We start from the raw sequence: 14914 nt of genomic DNA on the forward strand, positions 1-14914 counted from the left end.
CTGTGACGCTGATAAACTGCGTCAGATGAGAGAAGAAGAAATGTCGGTAGAAAAACTAGGAAGTATAATGCTGCTGAAATGAGTTTGTCGCTTGTGGTTTCATTTTAATGTCGTTTCTTTCGAGCGAAGCGCGCCTACTTAAAGTTACGACTAATCAAAAAAAATCGCAAACAGCATGCGTGGTATGTAGCGCAGGATTTGAACAAGGAAGTGGCTAAACTGTTTCCTGCCTCAGGTATGTGTGTGTGTCCGGGACGGAGGTGACCCTCGCCCCCTGAGCGTGCGCGAGAGGACCAGAACAGCTTTAAGTTTGAAAATGGACGTGATCTGTCTCAGCTCAGATGAGTCTAACGATGACGATGTGGAGATCGTCTCCTCCAGCGGCTTCACCAAGTCTGAGCCACTGCCGCTGTCAGAATTTCGGGTTGACGTCGACGCCGTGAACGTCAACATACCGCGGGTAAGAACAGAACCTAGGCCTCTTGTTGCTATGGAAACTAGCGCTCCGAGGAGCAAACAGGTTTTCAGAGGTAGTATGAAGGGTTGTTTTTTTTTTTCACAAGTTTCTATTCTTATTTTTTATCCCAACATTAGCAGACATGTCAAGCTTTGGTCACCAGGTTTTAAGTTGGTTTCTGGGCATATTTAAATCGAAATTCTGCTCAAGTGAACATCTTTACTAACATGGTATGAGTGCTCTTTAGCATTTAGCGTAACTTTAGCATGTTTGTGATTTCCTGAACTGAGCTTAACTGATGTTTGTAGAAATATGTACAATACAGTGCTGTGCGAAAGTTTTCAACCACCCCAACTCATTTATTGCTTCTATTAAAAACAAATTTCTTGTAATATTTTAAAGTAAAATATATGAATAATTCTTAGAGGTTTTCCAAAGCTTTTCTTTGGCCTTTGGTTGCTTTGTTTGTGCAGCGGTGCTGTAAAAATGAGAATTAGAGAACATAAGAAGATTTCAGAAAATAAATAAACAAATAAAACTATCTACAGTGGACACATGTATCTGAAAATCATGTATTTAAGAGAACACCGAGTAAGACATAATAGACATGTCGTATTTTAATTATTAATCTAGCTATATGACAACTTCTCAGCTAAAAAGTTTTAGGGAATGTTTGCTTGTTAAAAAAATAAATTCAAGTATAGAAATTGGATCAACAATGTCTTGGGGACAGACTGGAATTAATGATGGGTTCTTTTCACAAAGATGGCTTCCTTTACTCTTCTCTCAGTCATCTTTGTGAATACATCCACCATTAAACGGGGAAGGGGTCTCCATTTTCAACTGTCCCCCTCGTACAATGCTGTTATTGCAAGTATCACTCAACCCGAATAGCAAGTGGCATCAGTGCATCCATTGTTTGGCTGATGGTCCTCCTTTTACGTGTGAACAATTAGTTTTGGCTGTCAGCAGCAAACTGGTTGACCCACTATGATAAGGTGCTATTTATAAGACTGAGTTTGTTGTAGGACCTCAGGCTGAAGGTCTTTGGATAAAAGACGAAACGTTTCAACAACAAGAATCTGTCCACAGGACCTGACTTAACTTTGTTAGCTTTAAGATTAGCTTCTTTAAAACAGAAATGTTTTGGAAATCTGAGCAACATCCAAAAGTCTGAAAAAATATTCAAGGACAAATATCTGTGTCAACAGTAGCCAGTTAGTTAAAAGATACTTCATAGGTGGTACTTGTGTCGAAAGGGCTGCAGCTGGAAGGTAAATGTCATTAAAGTTAACAAATTAGTATTCCTTGACTGAAGTTGATTAGTTAAGGATATACAGAGAGTAATTAATTTGAGAATTTAATTGAAAAGGTGTAGACAAATGAACATGTGCTCAGTGATACAGGCAAAACCGTTTTTGCTGCACCTTTGCCTCGAGCAGACGATGAAACCTTAATAATCGTGAAAGGCCTTCTCTCTTCTCCCCCGACCGTAGAGCAGTAGTGTGTAGTTCAGCCTCTTTTCTTCCATCTTTAGGTATCGGATCTTTGTTGTGTTTTCTAGAAAACCTTCCCTTTAAATGCAGCTGCTCAAAAGTCTGTGGCCTCTTTTGTCTGTTTCTTGTTTTTAATCATAATGTTATACATTTGAAGGCAGATCTGGACTGCAGACGAGTCACTGAAGCACTCAGGTGTATGCACTTTGTATTTATGAAGCCACGCTGGTGCAAGTTGTTCAGAATGAAGATAGCCAGTGTCCTGATTAAAGAACCCTGAATGCTCAGGTCCTGATTTTACAGTTTCCTGTTTATCTGCGTTCTTTGAGCTTATGTGGGTAAACAGATCATCGTGGAATGACTTTTTCTTCCACAGTTCTGCATGAATCCATCAGTCCTTTGGTAAATCTGTTTGAAAACTTACATTTCTTCTTTTTTTTCTTCCATTTTCCAGCAGTGTATTGACCTCAAAGACCCAAGATGGACTGTTCCAGAGCTTAAGCTGCACAAGAAGCTAGATTTCCCTTACCCTCCAGTCATAGACTTGACAGAGTGTGTAGAGAAAGAGAATGAACTACAGACTGAGGATAAGGTACCAAATGACCTACACCTCAAAAAAGGCAACACACATTTAAATGAAATCCCAAATGACCAAGATTTTATTTTAATGAAAAGCTCACCTAAAGACTCTAAATCCCCACAGCAGGACTGTGGCACCCAACGGTCAGGGAAGAGACATTTGAATTCTCCAACACAAGCCCAGGAGGAAAACACTGCAGCAAATCTCCGGCAAGACACACCAGCTGTAAAGTTGACACAACTGCCTTTTCTCAAAACTCACGTCTCAGATCTGAACACATCATGGTGTTCTGAACAGTGTGACAGTGATATTTCTCAGATGTTGATGTGCTTTAGACAACAAAACAGTAACAGTGAAGTACCAAAATGCACAAGTATTTTAAAAACGACTTCATCAAATATGGAACCTTCACTCCCTGAGGCACTGAATTCTCCAACTAGACATCAGATAAATGATAAACTGTCAAAGGAATCAACACAAGGTGCAAGATCAGAGCAATTCCAGCATCCAGCTGAATGTTCTACCATAAAGGAAGTTCATTCTGGTGCAAACCTAAACAAGGGGAACACTTGGGAAAATAAACTACTTACCAGTAGTTTAAACTCTTCCAACCACATTCTGTCCCCAACTTTTATTTCTTCACCTCAAGCTAAAGTCCCAAAACAAGCACTTGACTCCGACCTGGAACAGATGGATTTAGATCAACCCGAACCTGGTCAAAGATGTTCCTCTGATCATTCTTCCTCACATTCTTGCAAAAGTCCCTCATCTCCCAGCCATATGAGCCATGGCAACCAGTCGCCCATCTCAGAACCGACGGGTGAATATACACCTGAGTGGTATCTGGAGACTGAAACATACAATGATGATCTGAGAAGTGAGAGTCCAGCGTCGTTGCCTTGGCATGGGGAAAGTGATGGAGAAGATATGCGTGAAGACAGCAGGTTTGTCACGGACTTCAGAGCAGTCGGTAAAGGGGTCAGACAGTACGTGTGCCCAGTCGCTCTCAGGAAAGCTATGACTGGACCACCTCGAGTTCTGGTAAGAACTTATTTCTGTAGCCCTCATTAACTTTGACTTCATGCCAGCTACAATACAAAGCACTTCTTTATATACAGTATATGTCTTTTCTTTTTCAGATCGATGAAGATTATGACATTTCTGGAACACCAGAAGTTCTGTGCCGCCAGAGCCTGAGCCTGGTTTATAGCACAATCGACGAGAACTACTCAGAGGGCACTTTACAGCTATTGTCAGATCTACTGCAGCCCGGTTACTATCCCCCTAAAGATATAATCTCCCACCTACTTCGTGGCATTCTGCTCGACCCACAGAGTCCCCATCACCTCAGCGTACAGGCGTTTAATTTACTCATGTGGACACAAAGGTCAGAAGAAGGCACAAATGTAACTCCTGTTACAAGATGTTGAATTTAGCCTCACCCCAGTGTGAATTTGCTTTTTCTGCAGACACCACAGGATTAATAAATCCACAGTTCCATGGGATTGGGAATTAGTGACTTCAGTCATGTCTAATCAGGTAATGCCAAGTGTGCAGCAAAATGTGTACATAGTGTTTTTACCTTTATTTTAACGCAGCAAATTCTATTGAGATCACAGATCTCTTTTGCAAGGGAGGCCTGGGCCTGAAGGCAGCCTAACATGCATGTATTTTTACTGTGGGAGGAAACTGGAGTACCCGGAGAAAACCCACACAGTCACGAGGAGACCATGCAAACTCCACACAGAAAGACCCCAGGTCCAAATCTGGGATTGAACCTGGGACCTTGTTGCTGTGAGGCTAACCACTAAGCCACCGTGCTTCCACAGTGTGTGTGAAATAGCAGCAGACATAACCAGAATACTGCGGAGATGCTGAGCAAGAACACCTGAAAGGAATTTTGTCTGTGATAAATAAAAATGCACTAAATCTCAGATCCTTTCATGCGATCAAATTAAGTTTTCGTGTTTATCAGAGAATCCGTCATTAATAATGAAACTTCATACAACGAAATTACGGTAAGGTGCAATTCTCCAGTGCGAATAAAACATAATTACAGTACTCCGTTACGACGATATAAAATATATAAAGAGAATAAGAAGTAAAGTAAATACCTAATATCAGTTTTCCTTTCATGTCGCATCATATCGCACTTGTCTCTTAGCCGAAGGTGACTTAAAGCTGCACTGTAGACATGAAACTGTATTTTATTGTAAACATGAACGTGCACAAGGTCGTATTGACCACTTAGCAGCATGATGATGTCTGAAGGATACAGTAATTTATCTGGTACTACCTACACAAAAGAGACATAATGAATTAAAGTGTTCTATATCCTGATTTTCTTTCATTTTTAGGACTGCACAAAGCAGCGTCGATGCGAAGTTGTGCGGATGTTCTTGGAATATGTTGTGCAGACATTAGAAGACGACTTCAAGGCCAAATGTTCCTCATCTGTTCACCACTCGATCGCAAAAGCAACACTGTCGTGTGATCGACAGTTTCCTCGGGTCAGGTAAGTTTGCTAACCAAATGATATTATATCTATATTATATAATTACCACTCATTTTGTGTTGGGGTTAAATAGTTCATTAGGCTTGGACAGTAGGGGTCTGGCTGTCAGCAGTTCAGACAAGTTACAACATGGAAACAGGTAAATAATAAAAAACTAATTATGAATAATAAAATAAAACTAAAAGGCTGCAAACTTATGAACTATGAAATCCTGTCCAAAGCAGGAATGGAGGACTAAACAACCACATTTTCACCACAGTTCCAAAAATCTTACTGAAAAGCAGATTTTGTTACCCAGTACCCAGACTTCAACTTGTTTCAGTGATTTTTTTTTTTTCAAGAATCAAACTAATTGTTGAGCTTCCTACAATCTGTGTCCTCATTTGCCCATTCGTACAGCACTTTACTAGATCTCTACAAGAATAATCAGAGCTTTATCACATTCATACACCGATGGGACACACATCAGAGGCAATGAGGGGTTCAGTGTCTTGCCCAGGGACACTTCTTCAACATGTGACTGCTGGTGGAATCGAACCCTCAACTCTCCCATTGGAGGACAACTGCTCTAACCACTCAGCCACAGTTGCCCATGTTTTATACAATGATAAATGTATTGGAAGCAACTCAGTCAGGTAAAAAGGTTATTCATTTTTCGTATTTGTTGGGAAAAATGATGTTGCAGAAGCTCAAAATTCAAACAAGCTTGTTGCTACAGGAACATACAACATGGCTCTTGGAATGGTTAACAACTTATAAGTTCGGCACAATTTATGGAAAAGTTGTCAATAGTTTAATAACGTCATGCGCATCATTGGAATTGCAAAGGTTGACAGAAATCACAGTCACAAACTGAATGCAAAAATAGCAGTTTTTACAAGATGTGTACCCCCACCCCCACCCCCACCCCCCCACACACACACACACACCTCTAATGCCCCTTTTCCATTAGTACCGGTACGGGCCGACTCGACCCTACTTGGCCCGGTTCTGAGGCTTTTCCATTAGTACCGGTACTTAGCACCTGTTACTATTTTCAGTACCCTTGGCTCTGTGGTTCTAACCGGTACGAAGAGGTACAAAAATGTGACGTCAGTACACTGTCGGTCACTGATTGATCGGGGGCGGAGTCACTGGATCCTCCAGAAACGTTTCAAAACAATAATCCGCCATTTGCAATTTCTCGGACTGGAGCAGCCTGGACTTATTTTAAAGATTTTAAAAACAATACTGACAACATCTTGGCCTAATGTTGATGTGCTGGCATTTTTTGTGCTTGGTGGCAGACAACATAATTTAGAGCAAGCTGGATGGAGCTCTGCTGGTGTACCCAGATCCTCCCTCCGGAGCCTCGGAGCACCAGGCCGGGCAGGGCGTCATCTCCCCGGCTCCAAGTTCAGCTGGTCACCGCGGAAGATCCTTCAATGTGCCGACTCGGAGGCTCGGGTTCCAGATACCAGCCTTGTGTGCTCAGAGCTCCGCAGGCCACTGCGAAGCTGGAGATGGGGACTCGCAGATGGCCGTTGCCAGACCCCGGCCGCGCGTAATCATGAAGGCTGAATCCCGATCCCACCCGGCAGTCAGGCGGACTGGACAGTCTGGGACGGACGCTGGAAGCGATTTTTAAATAAAATAATATTTTGTTTTTATACAAAAAATGTTTTAAAAAAATGCTGAAGCGATTTAAAAATGATTATTATTTTTTTTACACGTAAAATGTTTTTTAAAATCGCTTCCACCGTTCGTCGCAGACCCGTCTTTGCCCGCCTGTCTGCGCGGGTCGGACCTTCATGATTACGCGCGGCTGGAGTCTTGGAACAGCCTCTGGAGTCACCAGCAGAGCTCGGAGCTGGGAAGATGAGCCTGCCAGCCTCCTCTTCTCCGGAGGAGAGGATCGTGTGACTGCGGGCAGTGTCGTGCGAGACCAGCAGAGCGTTGAAGATTAAAAAAAAAAAAAAAAAAAACGGTGCCAGCTTCATCGTGAAATCCTGTTTTCACTTTAATGACTGTTAACTCAGCTGAAAATCATAAAAAGACACAAAACTATTGGATCTCAGGAATATTTCCCTCAAACATGTTTAAAGAAGAGACGACCTTCAGTTCAACTTTATTTTAACTCACAAATGTACAAATCACAAAACAAGAACTTTAAAGCAAAGCTAAAAATAAAATGTTTATATGTGAACAAGAAAGAAAACCACACATTTAAAATGAACATTAAAAGTAGACACAATGAGTGCAAATACATCAAATGATGATGAAAACCTATAAAAATTTAAATGTAATGTTTTTGTAGAATCTGGTTCATCAGAGTTTTAATGTATATACATATATATATATTTATATCTATAAATAAATATAGATAAATATATATGTATATATATAAATACATATATATGTAATTTATATACATATATATATTTATATTATAAATAAATATAGATAAATATATATGTATATATATAAATACATATATATGTATATAAATATATATGAATATATATAAATACATATATATATGTATATATATGTATATAAATACATATGTGTATATATATATATACATATATATACATAATTGTGTATATACATATGTGATATATATATATATATCACATATGATATATGTGTGTGTGTGTATATATATATATATACACACATAAATATAAACACATATGTGTGTACATATATATTTGTGTGTGTGTATAAATATATATATATGTTTATATGTATATATTTATACACATGTATACATGCATACACACATACATGCATACATACATACACACAACTTCAAAATAACATAAATTCTCAACCTGTACTGAAAACAGTTTCTGCGTCTCAGCGCCACCAGCTGGTGAGAGGTGGTGACGTCAATTTGAACCCCGCCCACTGGAACCGGTACTGAAAGCATAATGGAAACACAACCTGTACCGTACCGAGTAGAGTAGAGCCGGGCTGTACCGGCCCGTACCGGTACTAATGGAAAAGGGGCATAAATGTCCACAGCCAGCACATAGACAACAATGTAAACATGATTATGACACAACATGAGGGTTTATTTTAGTTTTCAAATATTTCAACCTTGCATGTTTATTCTGATTTCAAGCAGCTTTTATAGATCATATCTGAAGATGTAATGTTTTAAATTTTTTCTTCTTGTTTGTTTGATTGTTTTGACTTTTCCAGAGATGTCATCAAGTGGCTGTTCTGTGCCATTAAGAAATCAACAGAACTTGGATTACATAAAGAAATGATTAAAGAGCGAGATGAACAACTAAAGTGAGTCGTCGTCTTTCAGCCGCTCCCTTTAGAGGTCACCACACCAATCCTCTGCATGTCCTCCCTCACTACATCCACGAACCTTCTCTGTGTTCCAACAAAGTGAGGTCAGGTTCTGTGGATGGTTTCTTGTTGCTGAAACGTTTCGTCTTTCATCCAGAAGACTTCATCAGTCCGAGGCGCCACAACAAACTCAGTCCCATAAGCAGCACACTCATCTTTTGGATGAAAGACAAAGCGTTTCAGAAAAAAAGGAAAAAAAAAACGTCCAGAGGACCTGACTTAACTTTGTTCCATTTTTGACCTGGATTATTGAGCATAAACTTTGAGGTCTTTTCTGTTTGTTTTCTTCCTCCCTGGCTGCTCCAATTTCAGTATCCTTTGTCCTAAATATCCTCTATCCATCCTTCACACATGTCCAAGACCTCAGCCTTGTCTCTAACTTTGTCTCCAAACAGATCAACCGTAATAATAATTTCCAAACCTGTCCTCTTTGGTAATGAAAGTCTTAACATCTTCAGCTTATCTTCGGCTTTTGTTAGTGTACCGGTAATTAGGATCTTTTTTTTTTTTTTTAATCTCTCGTCAAAAGCTGTAAGGACAAGCAGAGGAAATATCAGATTAATTTGTTTGTTTTTCCTTCCACACTCTTTGTGACTGAAGTTTTTGTCCCCCACAGAATGGTGTCCCTCTTCCAAAGGATGCTGTCTCTGGCTCTGGAGGTGGACCGATGTCCCGCTCTAAACTCTGCCAAGCTTTCCCAGGAGCTCTTTCATATGGTCCTCAGTCACGTGCCGCCTCGAGCGCACAGGTGAGGACAAACAAGATGAGGAAAAGTCTGTATGTTTTTGTAAAACTATTTCTTACAGGAATGTGACGATAAAAGGGAAAATCAAGAGTTACATAAATTATCCTGATGCATGCTCAATAATCCAGGTAGAAAAATCTAAAAAAGTTAAATCTGGTCCTCTGGACATTAAAAAAAAAAAAAAAAGCAAATCAACAAAAAAAAATGTAGAAACGTTTCGTCTCTCATCCGAGAGACTTCCTCAGTCTGAGGAGCTGTATTCAGCTCAGTCTCTTAAATAGCACCTTCTCAGAGTGGATCAACCAGTTTGCTGCTGACAACCAAAACCAGCTGATCACATGCTCAAGAAGGACCATCAGCCTAACAATGGATCATTAGCACACTGATGGCTGTTTACTGTTCACAGAGGGCTGAGTGATACTAGCAATCACAGCATTGTAAGAGGGGGACAGTTGAACCCGGAGGCCTCCACCCCTGTTTAATGATGGACGATTTCTTTTCACATCATCAGGCCAGGACTCTGCGGTCTACACTCATCTCCAGGCCAGCGGTCACTCTTTCAGGGATGAAGATGTTCACATCCTGGACAGAGAGGAACGATGGTTTGAGAGAGGAGTAAAGGAGGCCATCTTTGTGAAAAGAAATCGTCCATCATTAAACAGGGGTGGAAACGTTTCTACATTTTTTGTTGATTTGCTTTGTTTTTTTGTTTTTTGAATGTCCAGAGGACTAGATTTAACTTTTTTAGAGTTACATAAATTGTTTTTGCTTTCAACGTTTAACACATTTCAGGTCCAGTTTAAGAAAATACCTTTAAATGTTAACATTATCTATTTAAGAATCTAATAATTGTCATTTTGCTTAGCAAATCATTTTTCTGTTTTGTTTGGATAAACTGCTAAATGTTTATTTTTTGTTTTTATGAAAAATATTAGTGTCTGCAATCAAGTTTTTTTTTAAAGTAATTATAAACTCTGAATTATGTTGTAATCACAGAAGTTATGATGAAAAAAAAGTCCAAGTCAGTTGAAATAACGCACAAAATAAAAACTGTATTACTGCCGGCATGGTTATATACCGATACACTAAAATGTTGCTTCAAACATAACTCGCTGTTTATGTGTGGAGAAACGCACAAACAAACAACACCAGGTCTGTTTTTAGTCTTCAGAAAGGAACTAAACATATAATGAATAAAGATACTTGTGAAAAGCCAACAAATTTTAAAGTTTTTTATTAAAATAATAAAATTAAAGTTTCAAGTTTTGTAGGGAATTCATCTCAAAATATGTATGAAGCAAACGATAAAGTAGTCCCTCGATTATCATGGGGTTACGTTCCAAACACCACTGTGACGGGTGAAAAACTGAAGTAGTTACGCTTCCATGGCCACAGGTGTACAAAATGAAGCACCTAGGCATGCAGACCGTTTTACAAACATTTGTGAAAGAATGGGTCGCTCTCGGGAGCTCAGTGAATTCCAGCGTGGAACTGATAGGATGTCACCTATGCAAGAAATCCAGTCGTGAAATTTCCTCGCTCCTAAATATTCCACAGTCAACTGTCAGCTGGATTATAAGAAAATGGAAGTGTTTGGGAATGACAGCCACGATGTGGTAGGCCACGTAAACTGACGGAGCAGGGTCACATTATACGTATATGTACTGTACAGTACTGCACAATTTTATATGGGTACTCACCAGCCCTGCAGACCAGCAGCTCAGTTCTGGTTCAGCAGACCTACCCTGCAGCGACCAAGCCACCGCCCCATCCAGGTTGATGTGTGTGTGTGTGTGTGTGTGTGTGTGTGCGTGTGTGTGTGTGTGTGGATAATTGAGCTTCAGGATTATTTGTAATTTTCCTGCCAGTTCTGTGAGCTTAATAGATCGATCATTACTTCGGACTTTATGTTGCAAAACTTTCCTTCCATTTCGGCAGAAAGCCACAGCTGGAAGCACTGTTGGGTTCTGGGTAGTGTAGTTCTTTTGACTGGTGTTACAGTGTAGGCTTATTGAAAGAAAACTACAAAAAGGTGGCGCCTGTCCGAAGTATGTTTTTTCATTAACTTTTTATCCCGCACCGTCCCAATCACATGAGTAATATTAAAGTTGACAATCCTGTGTCGTGTACAATCTTGCGCTGAAAAACCGCTAAAGAGTGAGTGCGCAAGTCAAACCACGAAGTAGCAGGGACTACTGTAGAGGGAATAAATATCTAAATGTTCTTTAAATAAAGCAAATATTTCTGACTTCATAGTGAGAATGTATGTTCAAAAAGCCTCGTGTGAGGACTAATGTCAAACAACGGTATTTCAGTTGGAGTAAAACTGAGTTTAATGTAATCCTTCAGTCATTACACGTAGAAACGTGGTCTTCTTCTAGCAGCACGGCGCCTCTTGTGTCCAGTTTCCCCAGACGTGTTTGTCTGTTTCTGATATGCAGGATGATGTTGCTGAAGAGCCTGCAGAGCAAGCTGCTGTTATGTAAGCTGTTGGAACAGTTGTTGGACTATGCATGTCCACAGAAAATCTCTGTGCCCATGTCGCTCAGCCTGCTGCTGCACTTTCTGAAGAACTGCACTCTGGCACCAGACCCAACGGTGAATATCGGACTCCCATCTTTTAATTTAAAGAAAGAAATGAGGGTGTTTTGCAATTTAGGTTTTAATGACAATCAACTTTTTCAAGATGCCATTACTCCTTACTGGTAGAACTGTTTTTGTTTGCTGGTAAATCTGACATTTAAAGACAACAAAAGCAAGCTTGTGTTCATCACAGCTGATCCCTGAATGTTTTTGTCAGGATGGGACTGAAAGGTGGCAGAGGTGGGAGGAGTTGATCCACCTCCTCTGGATGTTGCTGCTCAGCTATAATAACGCGATGAAAGGTAAGATGGTGTCAAATAATTATATTTCTGAACTTTATTTAATATTAGCATGGGAATTATGTATTCGTATTAGAATATTAAAGGTGTTGGAACTCAAGTCTAAATTTTACTGAGTGAAGCAGTAAGGAGGCAGACGGTGTTTAAAACTCGAACCTTCTGCTTGTTTGTAAAAGGTGTGGTGAGTTCACACTTACGAAAGAGCTCTGAAGTTTTATCAGAATCTTGTTTATTATTAGTTAACAACTTAACTCTTGTAAAGACTGAGGCCTGACAATAAGCAACCTCAAATCTGAGGTCATACCTACCAACTGTCCAGATCCACTCTAAATAACGACAGATGACTTTGAGATTAAGGAAGTGGCAAATCAACATATCTAGGTGGTGACCCTACAGATGATGATGACCTTGAACCCAATATCAAAAACAAAGCCAGCAGAGCTGCGTACACCTCCTCTTTGTTCAGTGAAAGCTGCTTCAGTCACAAGGAAGTGTCCATCAGTGCTAAAATGACAGTTTAAAAGGCAGTACTAGTTCCAACTCTACAATGTGGTAATAAGATCTGGTCAACCCTAGTCAAACATCTTCACGTGCTAGAAATGTTCAGCCAGTGTTCTCTGTCCTTCGTTCCAAACGACAAGTGCTGACTTCACATAACCAATATTGATTTGTTCCTTATGTGGTACTCTTGTTAACTGAAGAGCTGTTGCCTCTCAGTGAGAAGGTCACGGATCAATTTTCGGACAGGAACCTTTCTGGGTGGAGTTTGCTTGTTTTCTCCGTGCATGCGTGGGTTTTCTCAGGGTACTCCAGTTTCCTCCCACAGACCAAAAACATGCATGTTAGGTTGATTGATAATTCTAAATTGTTCCTAAGTGTGAGTGAGAGAGTGAATGGTTGTTTGTCTTGTTTGTCCCTGTGATGGACTAGAGACCTGTCCAGGGTGTCCCCCGCCCCTCGCACAGTGACTGCTGGAGATGGGAACCAGTGACCCCCGCAACCTGAAAAAGAAGAAGTGGGTGTAAAAGGTAATGGATGGATGGACTTCATGTTTTCCTCATCAAGTGCAGAAACAAACACTCCTATGCTTTTCCACTGAGATGAATGAGAAATGGTAAATGGACTGTACTTAAATAACACCTTTCTGTCTAATCAAGATACTCAAAGCACTTTACACTACAATCTGTGCCTTCATTTACCCATTCATACAGCGCTCTACTAGATCTATACAAATCTAATTGAACAAATTATTCTAAAGAGACTATCCATCCATCCATTATCTTTACCCACTTATTCCATTTTGGATCACGGGGGTCGCTGGTGCCCATGTCCAGCAATCACTGTGCGAGGGGCGGGGTACACCCTGGATGGGTCGCAAGTCCATCACAGGGCCACATAGAGACAAACGAGACAAACAACCATTCACTCTCTCATTCACACCTAGGGACAATTTAGAGTTACCAATCAGCCTAACATGCATGTTTTTGGTCTGTGGGAGGAAACCGGAGCACCCGGAGAAAACCCACAAATGCACGGAGAGAACATGCAAACTCCACCCAGAAAGGCCCCTGGACCGGGGTTTGAACCAAGGACCTGCTCGCTGAGAGGCAGCAGCTCTACCAGTTGTGCCACCGTGCTGCCCCTAAAGAGACTAATCAGAGCTTTATCACATTCATACACTGACGGGACACACATCAGAGGCAATGAGGGGTTCACTGTCTTGCCCAGGGACGCTTCGGCATGTGACTGCTGGTGGATTCAAACCCCCAACTCTGGCATTGGAGGACGACTGCTCTAACCACTCATCCACAGCCGCCCTGAGAACAGGCAAAAGGGAGGAGTGCAGTAGCTCAGAGGAGGGGTTGGGGTGTGTTTCCTGCTTGACGAGACTTGTGGTACGGCCGTCATGCACCACATAACTCTGATGTATATTTGTACGCGATGATGTCACTAGTTCAAAATTGAACAGCTCTACTGAATGGCTGTATGAAGTAAACGGATCGTCAAGATCTGGTTCCCTTCAAAGATCCATGGTACGGCTTTGACGTTGTACGTCACGATATACAGTTGTACATCATGACGTCACTATGGCTCTTTGAAGTGAATGGATCTTCAAGATCCAGTTCCTTTCAAAGAGCCATACATCCCATCTCTAGAGGCTACAGCTCTGAATGTTGAAGTCTAACCACGCTGATGAAAAATAGTATTTGTTAAAAAAAATAGTTCAGATTTGCTCTTCATTTCAAAAGCGTGCTCCACTCGGTTAATTCAAAACATGGTGGCAACTGTTGAGGTGGGAACAAAGTGGGCGCACATGAAAACAGGGTTTCGTTTTCTAAAACTGGACATGCAAAATGCAGCCGCACAGCTTGCTAGTTGTTTGTTCACAACACTCAAGAGTTCAGTGAGACTGCAACTGAAGTTTTACTTATTTTCTCAGAATTTTGTGTCGCCAACTAGTCTCCAGTAGTCACAGCCCAGTTAGATACTATCTTAATTCTCTACTGTCTTACTAGATGTTTTGTGATGCACAGAACAACCATGCTCTGTCACACGAGGATCCCGCTGCATTCCTAATACTCTCCAAAGACCCTGCAGAGACCTCATTCTGGCAGCTTTGTAATTGATTTGTTTTTATGTCACAGCAGGTGGTCGAGTGTGAAGTGGGCCTAAGTTGCTTTTAGCTTTGCATGATGGATATGAACCTGCCTACTCATAAGTACTTCACGTTACAAAACCAATCTAAATTCCTCTTTTATTTCTAGGTGGGGCGACAGGACTTGGTTTTTCAAAGCCCACTTTAGTTTACTCTCATGTTAACAGCCTGGTCTGTCATTTGCAGGCTACCTGAACAGTTCGTCCATCGAACAACGAGGCAAAGCCGGAACTTTAGT

General features: G+C 40.8%; 1 protein-coding gene and 1 long non-coding RNA gene across 2 annotated transcripts; both read left to right on the forward strand.

The window, feature by feature from the left end:
• Window positions 1-206: 206 nt before the first annotated feature.
• Window positions 207-9145, forward strand: simc1 (SUMO interacting motifs containing 1). Its single transcript, XM_037675636.1, has 7 exons — window positions 207-460; window positions 2408-3574; window positions 3673-3920; window positions 4003-4072; window positions 4891-5048; window positions 8238-8330; window positions 9010-9145. Exons 1-7 carry the CDS (start codon window positions 317-319, stop codon window positions 9143-9145), a joined length of 2016 nt encoding a protein of 671 aa, XP_037531564.1. The 5' UTR covers window positions 207-316.
• A 2446-nt stretch (window positions 9146-11591) lies between these two features.
• Window positions 11592-14914, forward strand: LOC119409013. Its single transcript, XR_005186758.1, has 3 exons — window positions 11592-11736; window positions 11939-12023; window positions 14863-14914. It is a non-coding gene; the product is annotated as an uncharacterized LOC119409013 (long non-coding RNA).

Source organism: Nematolebias whitei, chromosome 4, assembly GCF_014905685.2.
Source record: "Nematolebias whitei isolate Nwh7 chromosome 4, NemWhi1, whole genome shotgun sequence".
Classification (NCBI taxonomy): Eukaryota; Metazoa; Chordata; class Actinopteri; order Cyprinodontiformes; family Rivulidae; genus Nematolebias; species Nematolebias whitei.

Excerpts from the sequence above, each read along its gene's own strand:
- simc1 (XM_037675636.1), top strand. The coding sequence starts at position 317 with ATGGACGTGATCTGTCTCAGCTCAGATGAGTCTAACGATGACGATGTG. Across the intron at positions 461-2,407 it reads TGAACGTCAACATACCGCGG|CAGTGTATTGACCTCAAAGA; the intron begins GTAAGAACAGAA and ends TCCATTTTCCAG. Across the intron at positions 3,575-3,672 it reads CTGGACCACCTCGAGTTCTG|ATCGATGAAGATTATGACAT; the intron begins GTAAGAACTTAT and ends TTTCTTTTTCAG.